At 42.6% G+C, this 12,968-nt stretch overlaps 1 protein-coding gene across 1 annotated transcript in view; it reads right to left on the bottom strand.

Annotated features, from left to right (window-relative positions):
- Window positions 1-383: 383 nt before the first annotated feature.
- Window positions 384-12,968, bottom strand: part of LOC110505613 (fibroblast growth factor receptor-like 1) — a 54,181-nt gene continuing 41,596 nt past the window's right edge. The window contains exon 7 of the mRNA XM_021584943.3: window positions 384-5,663. Within this exon, the coding sequence (XP_021440618.2) occupies window positions 5,227-5,663 (437 nt within the window). The 3' untranslated portion in view covers window positions 384-5,226. The remainder of the gene's footprint in view (window positions 5,664-12,968) is intronic.

Genomic DNA, 12,968 nt, shown 5'->3' with positions numbered 1-12,968 from the left:
GGCTCTAGTCACTGACCTCATTCCCAGTGGCATCCTGTGTAACTTTAAGCAGTTAGGCAGGCCAGAGGCTTTTACCAACCTCGATCATTTTCAGACTTTGGGAAAGCTCTTGCACAGTGGTCATTCAAACTTTTCTCACCATGGTCCTTCATATTATACATGTGATTTTATAATTGAGACATCAATCAAGCATTTCTAGTAGGGCCTAGTGTTTCAACAAAAAAAAGTAAGTTCAGCCAGAAAGTTGAGGAGTTCCTTACTAATTAGTGACCTTTTCATCAATTAAGTACCAGGGAGGTGCAAAAATCCTAGGTTTGCCATGGAATGAGTGACACGTGCTTTACAGGAACAGAGAACCTTGAATTGAGGCCATGAACAAAGTGTAAATTTGCTTGTCCTTTAATCAAACTTCAAATGACTTTCTACTTTTAATGGGGTACATCGATAAGATTGTCAAACATAACCAATTGTGTAAGTACTTGCATATAAACTAAATATGATTAACCTGGTTGGCAATGTCAAAGGTAGACTCAGCAGAAAGTAAACCGCAGTGGGTCAATTTCTGCAACAAAGAGCATTGAAGCATGAGGCTCAATGTCTCCACTGTTTTGATCCTGTGGCTACCACGCTGTGAACAGCTTGAAGTGAACCCATGCACATGGGCAGCGCAACAATTGGCCCAGCGTCTGGGTTAGGGCAAGGTTTGGCTGTGGTAGGCCATCATTGTAAAATAAGAATTTGTTCTTAATTGCCTTGCCTAGTTTAAATAAACATTCAATAAAAAAAATGCACTGACTGAGATGTCTTTCATCTCACTCATCTACGTATCTGCGGTGCTGCTTGTGGAAACGTCATGTCGCCGAGTCTACCTTTTAAAATATGAAATACAGTGCATTCGGGAAGTATTCAGACCCCTTGACTTTTTCCTTGTTTTGTTACGTTGCAGCCTTATTCCTCAATCTACACACAATACCCCATGACAAAGCTAACAGTTTTGTTATTTTTTTGCAAATGTATTAAAAATAAACGTATTCACATGTATTCAGACCCTTTGCTTAGAGTTTCAATTGAGCTCAGGTGCACGTCAGAGCAAAAACCAAGCCGCGAGGGTGAAGGAATTGTCCGTGGAGCTCAGACTGTTAAGGCACAGATCTGGGGAAGGGTCCCCAAAAAATATCTGCAACATTGAAGGTCCCCAATAACAGTGGCCTCTATTCTTAAATGGAATAAGTTTGGAACCACCAAGACTCTTCCTTTACAAACTGAGCATTTGGGGGAGAAGGGCCTTGGTCAGGGAGGTGACCAAGAACCCGATGGTCATTCTGACAGCCCTCCAGAGTTCCTCTGAAGATGGGATAACCTTCCCTGCAGCACTCCACCAATCAGGCCTTTATGGTAGAGTTGCCAGATGGAACGACGACTCAGTAAAAAGCACATGACAGCCTGCTTGGCGTTTGACAAAAGGTGCCTTTAGGTGCCTTTAGACTCAGACCATGAGAAACTAGATTGAACTCTTTGGCCTGAATGTCAAGTGTCACGGCTGGAGGAAACCTGGCGCCATCCCTACGGTGAAGCATGGTGGTGGTAGCATCATGCTGTGGGCATGTTTTTCAGCGGCAGGGACTGGGAGACTAGTCAGGATCGAGAGAAAGATGAATGCCGCAAATTACAGCGAAAAGGGTGATACACCTCCTAAAAATAAAAGTACAGAGAAATCCTTCATGAAAACCTGCTCCAGAGCGGGTGAAGGGTCACGTTCCAACAAGACAACAACCCTAAGCACACAGCCAAAGCAATGCAGGTGTGGCTTCAGGACAAGTCTCAATATCCTTGAGTGGCCCAGCCAGAGCCTGGACTTGAACCCGACCTGAAAATAGCTGTTCTCCGATGCTCCCCATCCAACCTGACAGAGCTTGAGAGGATCTGCAGAGAATGGGAGAAACTAATCAAATACACGTGTGCCAAGCTTGTAGCGTCATACCCAAAAAGACCCGAGGCTGTAATCACTGCCAAAGAAGCTTTAAAGTACTGAGTAAAGGGTCTGAATACTTATGTAAATGTGATATTTCAGTTTTCATTTTTTATACATTTGCTAAAATGTCTAAACCTGTTTTTGCTTTGCATTATGGGGTATTGTGTGTAGATGAGAGAAAAACTATTTAATACATTTTAGAATAAGGCTGTAACGTAACAAAATGTGTAAGAAGTCAAGGGGTCTGAATACTTTACAAATGCACTGTATACTTTACATTGCAACTACAGTAAACATAATCCTACACATTCAACATATTCAAAATGCCTGACTTTGAAAAATAAACAATACATTTCCATAACAAAATAAATTAAATACACGTCTCTTTTAAAATGCATATAAAATGACTACATCTATATCAATTGTTGTTGGATTGGACTGCAGTCCCAATGGTGTTACATATATTCACTGCAACACTGGGGATAGTTTTGACCTCATACCTCTAGCAAAGATTCTATAAAACACATACAAAAGGCTAGTAGTGGTGGTAACCTAAGTAACATTTGGATTCCGACAGTGATATGTAGCGAGTCCAGCCAAACAGTCAACATTGGTGCAATATTATTCTTTGCAGTCTTCGATATGGACATGATTCAAATATCCCCCAAAAATGCTACCTATCTATTTTCATATAGCCCTTCGAGGCCTTCAGGGGTGACTGTGAGTGAAATGAAACAGGATTATTGATGGACACTAGTGGTCAGGGTTAAATGGATGTGCATTCAAACAATGAAACATTTTTTTTTCATCAAAGGGATGACCTGAGTATGAGTGTAAAACCAGCCCTCTTGTATTACATTCCATGCGTCCTTTAACATCATCACCTAGCAGAGCTTAAGTACTGTATCTTGTGCCCTACAACAGGTTTAGAGGTAAAGGTCTAAACTGACCCTAACCCCTCTAGGTTAGTTGAGATGGGTAAACAGCACAGTTACTGATGGATATGGGTTGTTCCACGAAATGAGTGCCTCTTGAGTACAATATTGGATTTTATAAACCTGTTATAATAAATGAAATACCCCTTTCATATAGACAACTTGGAGAATCTCTCCATGCACCCTTTGTGACTTCTAGGAAGATTTTAACACACTTAACCCCAAGATTTCACCAAGTTTTCACCATCAATCTTAAACCCTAGTTATAAACTGAGGGATGTGCCTAGAGAAATGTAACCACTCTCAAATTCCTAAACGGAGGTATGGATGCGAGAACTGACCATCCATTATATACAAATTCATGTTTTGAGGCAATACAGGTTTTTTTCTTTACATTTACATTTTACAAACATTGGAGTAAAATAAGCTTATCTTTTTGGGTTCTGATGGGGTACGACAGCTAAACTAAGCTCATTTATACGTTATATTATTATTTTTTTAAATGTATGAATATACCCTGAGTATACAAATTAGGAACAACTTCCTAATTTTGAGTTGCACCCAGTTTTGCCTTCAGAACAGCCTCAATTCGTCAGGGCATTGACTCTAGAGTTCCACAGGGATGCTGGCCCATGTTGACTTCGGTGCTTAATTTGAGCCGGATCCTGCTAGAACAGGATCATAAACGTGACTGGATGACAATGATTGATATCAACATTAGGGCTGTTGTCGTAAATAATTGAAATCGGCTATGTGTTTTGTTTCCTTGCTATGATTTGTTTCCTTGCTATGATACTAACTAAAGGCTTTTACCAACATCCTAGATGATAATTTTCAGACTAGCTGTGCCACGAGTCAGTACGGAAGTTGCAGCGATGAGACAAGACTGTAACTACAAATTGGGGAGAAAAAGGGTAAAAAATATATATATTTTAAAAAGTATATAAATAAATAATTTTCCCATTCGGAGCTCGTTTTTTTTTAACCGATTTCCTAGTTGTCTTGAATGTACTGAAGTTGGAGATTTCCCAGCTCTGAGTTCTCCAAGTTCCCAAACGCGGCATTGAAAAAAATATATGCAAAAATCTCCAGTCATGTAAAATGATGTAGAATCGCATGACATGCGTTTATAAGAGGCCCAAAAATACCTGGACCCTTGGCCACAACATTTTGCCTATGTGTGCAACTTCTGTAAGTGCCTCTACTCTACGTCACTACGTAAATGTGATGATATGCATGCGTGATTTTTTTCTCATGTGTTCAGGTACCTCAGAGCTCCCCAGGTAATTCCCCCCTTGACACAAACTGGTGCACCTGCACGTACTACCATACCCGTTCAAAAGCACAATATTTTGTCTATCCCATTCACCCTCTGAATGGCACACATACACAATCCATTTCTCAATTGTCTCAAGGCTTAAATCCCTTCTTTAACCTGTCTCCCCTTCACCTACGCTGATTGAAGTGAATTTAACAGGAATTTAATAAGGAATCATACCTTTCACCTGGTTAGTCATGGAAAGAGCAGGTGTTCTTAATGTTTTGTGCAGTGTATATCATTAATTTAAAACTCCAAAAATGGATGTAGCAACTAAGAATTCTAGCTTTAACTCTCGAGATGGGAAAACTTTTTTTATGAATTCGAACATGTGATTTTGGGGTGGCAGGGTAGCCTAGGGGTTAGAGCGTTGGACTAGTAACTGGAAGGTTGTAAGTTCAAACCCCCGAGCTGTCAAGGTACGAATCTGTCGTTCTGCCCCTGAACAGGCATTTAACCCACTGTTCCTAGGCTGTCATTGAAAATAAGAATTTGTTCTTAACTGACTTGCCTAGTTAAATAAATAAAAAATCTTTATGACAGAATGTAAAATTAAATTTAAAAAAATACTTCTCAAAAGGCACCAAATTGGTGGAACAACCCATACATAGCCCTCTCAGTAAGTCTGAATAGCTGTTAACACATTGCAGAATCCCTTGGGGATTTGTGTACAAAGTGCACATCGGGGTTTGATGTCTTTTAGTGGTGTTGATATGAAACAAGTTGCACCAAGGACCAGGCAGGTATGCAGGTACAACCAGAGAGCTGTTCTCTGAGGTTCAGTCCACAGCTCAGACCCTCACTGTACGATGCCATTCTTCAGAGGCGCAGAGAAGGGGACAACATTACATTTGGTCCTCTGTAGCTCAGTTGGTAGAGCATGTTTCTTGCTACATCAGGATAGTGGGTTTGTTTCCTGGGACCACCCATACTTAAATTGTATACACGCTAGACTATAAGTTGCTTTGGCTAAATGGCATATATTATTATTTGGCACATGGCTAACACTGAAAGTGAATGTGTTGGTGCACCTTCCCGTCCACGTGGGAGTGGATGTGAGTGTGGATGTCTGGGTAGATTTTGGGGTAGATTCTGGGGGGTAGGGCAGAGACCCCCTGGGTGAGGAGAAGCTGCTGCTGAGCCAGATACTCCTCATAGTTTATGGAGCTCAGGCAGTCCTTCTCTGGGCTGGAGGAAGTGGAGAAGTGGGCCACACAGCTCCTGTCCCTCTCCTGGTAGGGCAGCCGGTGGGAGGCCTGCAGGACCTGGGCAGCCGCAGCCGGAGTGCTGGGAGGGGAACAGTGCTTCTTACTCTGGCAGAACCACAGTAGCACTGTACCGAATATGAACACCATGCTAGCAGGGATGCCGATGATGACAGGCCAGGGTAGGGTGCTGGAGGCTGGGGTGAACATCGGGGGGATGGGTGGCTTGGTGTCTGCAGGAGGAGAAGACCCGAAAAATAATGATCAGTCAACATGGAGTCAATCATTCTAAAGTGAGGAGTTACTTTCTTATCCAACACTGTGTTTTTGCATTATTTAAACCAAATTGAACATGTTTCATTATTTATTTGAGACTAAATAGATTTTATTTATATATTATATTAAGTTAAAATAAAAGTGTTCATTGTTCATTCAGTATTGTTGTAATTGTCATTATACATATACACATATACAGTTGAAGTCAGTAGTTAACATACACTTAGGTTGGAGTCATTAAAACTCGTAGTTCAACCACTCCACAAATTTCTTGTTAACAAACTATAGTTTTGGCAAGTCGGTTAGGACATCTACTGTGTGCTTGACACAATACATTTTTCCAACAATTGTTTACAGATAGATTATTTCACTTATAATTCACTGTATCACAATTCCGGTGGGTCAGAAGTTGACATACACTAAGTTGACTGCCTTCAAACAGCTTGGAAAAATCCAGAAAATTATGTCATGGCTTTAGAAGCTTCTGAAAGGCTAATTGACATCATTTGAGTCAATTGGAGGTGTACCTGTGGATGTATTTCAAGGCCTACCTTCAAACTCAGTGCCTCTTTGCTTGACATCATGGGAAAGTCAAAATAAATCAGCCAAGACCTCAGAAAAAACATTGTAGACCTCCACAAGTCTGCTTCACCCTTGAAAGCAATTTCCAAACGCCTTAAGGTACCACGTTCATCTGTACAAATAATAGTACACAAGTATAAACACCATGCAGCCGTCATACCGCTCAGGAAGGAGACACATTCTGTCTCCTAGAGATGAACGTTCTTTGGTGCGAAAAGTGCAAATCCATCCCAGAACAGCAACACCTTGTGAAGATGCTGGAGGAAACAGGTACAAAAGTATCTATATCCACAGTAAAACGAGCGCTATATCGACATTACCTGAAAGGCCGCTCAGCAAGGAAGAAGCCACTGCTCCAAAACCGCCATAAAAAGCCAGACTACGGTTTGCAACTGCACATAGGGATCGTACTTTTTGGAGAAATGTCTTCTGGTCTGATGAAACAAAAATAGAACTGTTTGGCCATATTGACCATCGTTGTGTTTGGAGGAAAAAGGGGGAGGCTTGCAAACCGAAGAACACCATCCCAACCGTGAAGCCCGGGGGTGGCAGCATCATGTTGTGGGGGTGCTTTGCTGCAGGACGGAATGGTCCACTTCACAAAATAGATGGCATCATGAGAAAGGAAAATTATGTGGATATACTGAAGCAACATCTCAAGACATCAGTCAGGAAGTTAAAGCTTGGTCGCAAATGGATCTCCCAAGTTGAGAATGACCCAGAGCATACTTCCAAAGCTGTGGCAAAATGGCTTAAGGACAACAAAGTCAAGGCATTGGAGTGCCCATCACAAAGCCCTGTGTGTGTTAGAAGGGAGGCCTACAAACCTGACTCAGTTACAACACCAGCTCTGTCAGGAGGAATGGGTCAGATTTCACCCAACTTATTGTGGGAAGCTTGTGGAAGGCTACCCGAAACGTTTGACCCAAGTTAAACAATTTAAAGGCAATGCTACCAAATACTAATTGTGGGTTACGTAAACTTCTGACCCACTGGGAATGTGATGAAAGAAATAAAAACTGAAATAAATAATTCTCTCTACTATTATTCGGACATTTCACATTCTTAAAATAAAGTGGTGATCCTAACTGACCTAAGACAGGGAAATTTTACTTGCATTATATGTCAGGAATTGTGAAACACTGAGTTTAAATGTATTTGGCTAAAGTGTATGTAAACTTCCGAGTTCAACTGTAGCTACACATCAGAGGGTCTTGGTTGATTAATTAAATCCCTGTAGTGGGTCAATACTACATTATTCACCAATGCAAAGTTCACAAGAATCAGTGGATGAAGAAAACTGGAAACAAAGAAGAGTTTTATCATGTTCCTTACTCTGAGTAATCTTGGATTACATGCACTGAAAATATTAATATCTCCCTGTACAGGACAATATATCCCTGTACAGGACAGAATCCCAGGATATTGGGGATTTGAGAAAGCCAAATTAAGGTTTAGGGGAGCTCTAGTATTAAATCAAATTATATTTGTCACGTGCACAGTTTACAGCAGATATAAATGGTGCAACGCAATGCTTGTGTGCAAGCTGCTGCAACATTGCAGTACGATGACCAATATAAATAATGATAGGGCCATACAATAAGTAATAGAATAGGTAGTATGTGTAGTAGTAATCTGAGGCGTACACAATATACACTTGTGGACAGTTTATTAGGTACACACATCTAGTACTCGGTCGGAGCCCCCTGGAGCCATGAAGAGATGCACCTGGTCAACAACAATGTTCGGATGCGCACTTTCGTGCGTGAAAAGCCCAGGAGGCCGGCAGTTTCTGAAATACCGGAACCGGCCTGCCTGGCATCGACAATCGTACCATGCTCAAAGTCGCTTAGGTCACTTGTTTTTCCCATTCCCACGTTCAATAAAACAGTAACTGAATGCCTCAATGCCTGTCTACCTGTTTTATCTAGTAAGGCACAGCCACGTGACTCACTGTCTGTAGGAGCAAACCATTTTCATGAACGGGGTGGTGTACCTAATAAACTGAGTATATACAGTATAAATTATAGATGTGCTAAATTATGGATGAGGTCCAAGACAGAATTTTGTCGAGGCACAGATCCGGGGAAGGGTACCAAACATTTATGCAGCATTGAAGGTCCCCAAGAGGACAGTGACCTCCATAACTATTTAATGGAAGAAGTTTGGAACCACCAAGACTCTTCCTAGAGCTGTCCGCCCGGCCAAACTGAGCAATCGGGGTAGAAGAGCCTTGGTCAGGGAGGTGACCAAGAACCCGATGGTCACTCTGACAGAGCTCCAGAGTTCCTATTTGGAGATGGGAGGACCTTCCAGAAGGGCAACCATCTCTACAGCACTCTACCAATCAGATCTTTATGGTAGTGTCCAGACGGAATTCACGCCTCTGTAAAAGGCACATGATTGCCCGCTTGGACTCAGACCATGAGAAACAAGATTCTGTGGTCTGATGAAAAGAGATTGAACTCTTTTGCCTGAATGCCAAGCGTCACATCTGGAGGAAACCTGGCACCATCCCTATGGTGAAGCATGGTGGTGGCAGCATCCAACAGGACAACAACCCTAAGCACACAGCCAAGACAATGCAGGAGTGGCTTTGGGACAAGTTTTTGAATGTTCTTGAGTGGCCCAGCCAGAGCCCAGACTTGAACCCGATTAAACATTTCTAGAGAGACCTTAAAATAGCTGTCTAGCTTCCCCATTCAACCTGACAGAGCTTGAGAGGATCTGCAGAGAAGAATGGGAGAAACTCCCCAAATACAGGTGTGCCAAGCTTGTAGCGTCATACCCAAGAAGACTCAAGGCTAAAGGGTCTGAATACTGAATATGCAAATGTGATATTTCAGTTTTTTTTTTAACAAATCTGCTAAAATGTCTAAAAACCTGTTTTTGCTTTGTTATTATGGGGTATTGTGTATAGCTTGATGAGGGGGGAAAACGATTTAATCAATTTTAGAATAAGGATGTAACATAAAAAAATGTGGAAAAAGTCATGGGGTTTGGATACTTTCCAAATGCACTGAAGTCTTTAAGATGCAGGTCTAAGCAGGTGGACAGGTGGACAGCAGGGTTAGCTATTCAGCAGTCTGATGACCTGGTGGTAGAAGCTGTCTTGGAGCCTGTTGCTCCGAGATACAATGCTCCGATACCACTTGCCAGATAGTAACAGAGTGAACAGTCCGTTGCTCGGGTTACTGGAGTCCTTGACGATCTCCCAGGCCTTTCTCAGACACCGCCTGGTGTACAGTGCCTTGCGAAAGTATTCGGCCCCCTTGAACTTTGCAACCTTTTGCCACATTTCAGGCTTCAAACATAAAGATATAAAACTGTATGTCTTTGTGAAGAATCAACAACAAGTGGGACACAATCATGAAGTGGAACGACATTTATTGGATATTTCAAACATTTTTAACAAATCAAAAACTGAAAAATTGGGCGTGCAAAATTATTCAGCCCCCTTAAGTTAATACTTTGTAGCGCCACCTTTTGCTGCGATTACAGCTGTAAGACGCTTGGGGTATGTCTATCAGTTTTGCACATCGAGAGACTGAATTTTTTTCCCATTCCTCCTTGCAAAACAGCTCGAGCTCAGTGAGGTTGAATGGAGAGCATTTGTGAACAGCAGTTTTCAGTTCTTTCCACAGATTCTCGATTGGATTCAGGTCTGGACTTTGACTTGGCCATTCTAACACCTGGATATGTTTATTTTTGAACCATTCCATTGTAGATTTTGCTTTATGTTTTGGATCATTGTCTTGTTGGAAGACAAATCTCCGTCCCAGTCTCAGGTCTTTTGCAGACTCCATCAGGTTTTCTTCCAGAATGGTCCTGTATTTGGCTCCATCCATCTTCCCATCAATTTTAACCATCTTCCCTGTCCCTGCTGAAGAAAAGCAGGCCCAAACCATGATGCTGCCACCACCATGTTTGACAGTGGGGATGGTGTGTTCAGCTGTGTTGCTTTTACGCCAAACATAACGTTTTGCATTGTTGCCAAAAAGTTCAATTTTGGTTTCATCTGACCAGAGCACCTTCTTCCACATGTTTGGTGTGTCTCCCAGGTGGCTTGTGGCAAACTTTAAACAACACTTTTTATGGATATCTTTAAGAAATGGCTTTCTTCTTGCCACTCTTCCATAAAGGCCAGATTTGTGCAATATACGACTGATTGTTGTCCTATGGACAGAGTCTCCCACCTCAGCTGTAGATCTCTGCAGTTCATCCAGAGTGATCATGGGCCTCTTGGCTGCATCTCTGATCAGTCTTCTCCTTGTATGAGCTGAAAGTTTAGAGGGACGGCCAGGTCTTGGTAGATTTGCAGTGGTCTGATACTCCTTCCATTTCAATATTATCGCTTGCACAGTGCTCCTTGGGATGTTTAAAGCTTGGGAAATCTTTTTGTATCCAAATCCGGCTTTAAACTTCTTCACAACAGTATCTCGGACCTGCCTGGTGTGTTCCTTGTTCTTCATGATGCTCTCTGCGCTTTTAACGGACCTCTGAGACTATCACAGTGCAGGTGCATTTATACGGAGACTTGATTACACACAGGTGGATTGTATTTATCATCATTAGTCATTTAGGTCAACATTGGATCATTCAGAGATCCTCACTGAACTTCTGGAGAGAGTTTGCTGCAATGAAAGTAAAGGGGCTGAATAATTTTGCACGCCCAATTTTTCAGTTTTTGATTTGTTAAAAATGTTTGAAATATCCAATAAATGTCGTTCCACTTCATGATTGTGTCCCACTTGTTGTTGATTCTTCACAAAAAAATACAGTTTTATATCTTTATGTTTGAAGCCTGAAATGTGCCAAAAGGTCGCAAAGTGCAAGGGGGCCGAATACTTTCGCAAGGCACTGTATATGTCCTGAAGGGCAGGGAGCTTGCTCTCAGTGATGCATTGGGCCATCCACATCACCCTCTGTGGAGCCTTGCAGTTGAGGACGGTGCAGTTGCCATACCAGGCAGTGATGCAGTTGGTCAAGATGCTCTCGATGGTACAGCTGTAGAACAGCTGTAGAACATCAGTAGGGGGCACTCTTTCCTCTGATCTAAAAAAATATCCCAATGCCCCAGGGCAGGGATTGGGGACATTGCCCTGTGTAGGGTGCCGTCTTTCAAATGGGTCGTTAAACGGTTGTCCTGACTCTCTTTGGTCCCATGGCACTTATCGTAAGAGTAGGGGTGTTAACCCCGTTGTCCTGGCTAAATTCATACCATCATCCCCATCTTCGAAGTGGCTCATTCATCCTCACCCCGGTCCTTTATGATGTACATGCCAAGAAAGCTTTTGACCCCCCTGGGGGGCCCCTGTGTTGAGAGTCATCATGACGGAAGAGATGTTGCCTACCCTCACCACCTGGCGTCTGCCTGTCAGGAAGTCTGGACCCTGAGCTTAATGATCTTAGAGGGAACTATGGTTTTGAAAGCTGAGCTGTAGTCAATGAACAGCATTCTCAGTATGTTTGGAATGGCTTGTTTCAGGTCGCAGAGGTACTCATTTGAAAGATCAATATAGGGAGTTTGTGTGTACAGTCGTGGCCAAAAGTTTTGAGAATGACACAAATATACATTTTCACAAAGTCTGCTGCCTCGGTTTGTATGATGGCAATTTGCATATACTCCAGAATGTTATGAAGAGTGATCAGATGAATTGCAAAGTCCCTCTTTGCCATGCAAATGAACTGAATCCCCCCAAAACTTTTCCACTGCATTTCAGCCCTGCCACAAAAGGACCAGCTGACATCATGTCAGTTGATGAGGACAAGGCTGGAGATCACTCTGTCATGCTGATTGAGTTCGAATAACAGACTGGAAGATTGAAAAAGGAGGGTGGTGCTTGGGATCGTTGTTCTTCGTCTGTCAACCATGGTTAACTGCAAGAAAGCACGTACCGTTATCATTGCTTTGAACAAAAAAGGGCTTCACAGGGTAGGATATTGCTGCCAGTAAGATTGCACCTAAATCAACCATTTATCGGATCATCAAGAACTTCAAGGAGAGCGGTTCAATTGTTGTGAAGAAGGTTTCAGGGCACCCAAGAAAGTCCAATAAGTGTCAGGACCGTCTCCTAAAGTTGATTCAGCTGCAGGATTGGGGCACCACCAGTACAGAGCTTGCTCGGGAATGGCAGCAGGCAGGTGTGAGTGCATCTGCACGCACAGTGAGGCGAAGACTTTTGGAGGATGGCCTGGTGTCAAGAAGGGCAACAAAGAAGCCACTTATCTCCAGGAAACATCAGGGACAAACTGATATTCTGCAAAAGGTGCAAGGATTGGACTGCTGAGGACTGGGGTAAAGTAATTTTCTCTGATGAATCCCCTTCTGACTGTTTGGGGCATCCAGAAAAAAAGCTTGTCCAGAGAAGACAAGGTGAGAGCTACCATCAGTCCTGTGTCATGCCAACAGTAAAGCATCCTGAGCATCCTGATTCATGTGTGGGGTTGCTTCTCAGCCAAGGGATTGGGCTCACTCACAATTTTGCCTAAGAACACAGCCATGAATAAAGAATGGAACCAACACATCCTCCGAGAGCAACTTCTCCCAACCATCCAGGAACAGTTTGGTGACGAACAATGCCCTTTCCAGCATGATGGAGCACCTTGCCATAAGGCAAAAGTGTTAAATAAGTGGCTCGGGGAACAAAACATAGATATTTTGGGTCCATGGCCAGGAA

Source organism: Oncorhynchus mykiss, chromosome 25, assembly GCF_057628025.1.
Source record: "Oncorhynchus mykiss isolate SJ-2025 chromosome 25, ASM5762802v1, whole genome shotgun sequence".
NCBI lineage: Eukaryota > Metazoa > Chordata > Actinopteri > Salmoniformes > Salmonidae > Oncorhynchus > Oncorhynchus mykiss.
Note: the sequence above shows the minus strand (reverse complement) of the source record. Positions and strands in the feature narration are given on the sequence as shown.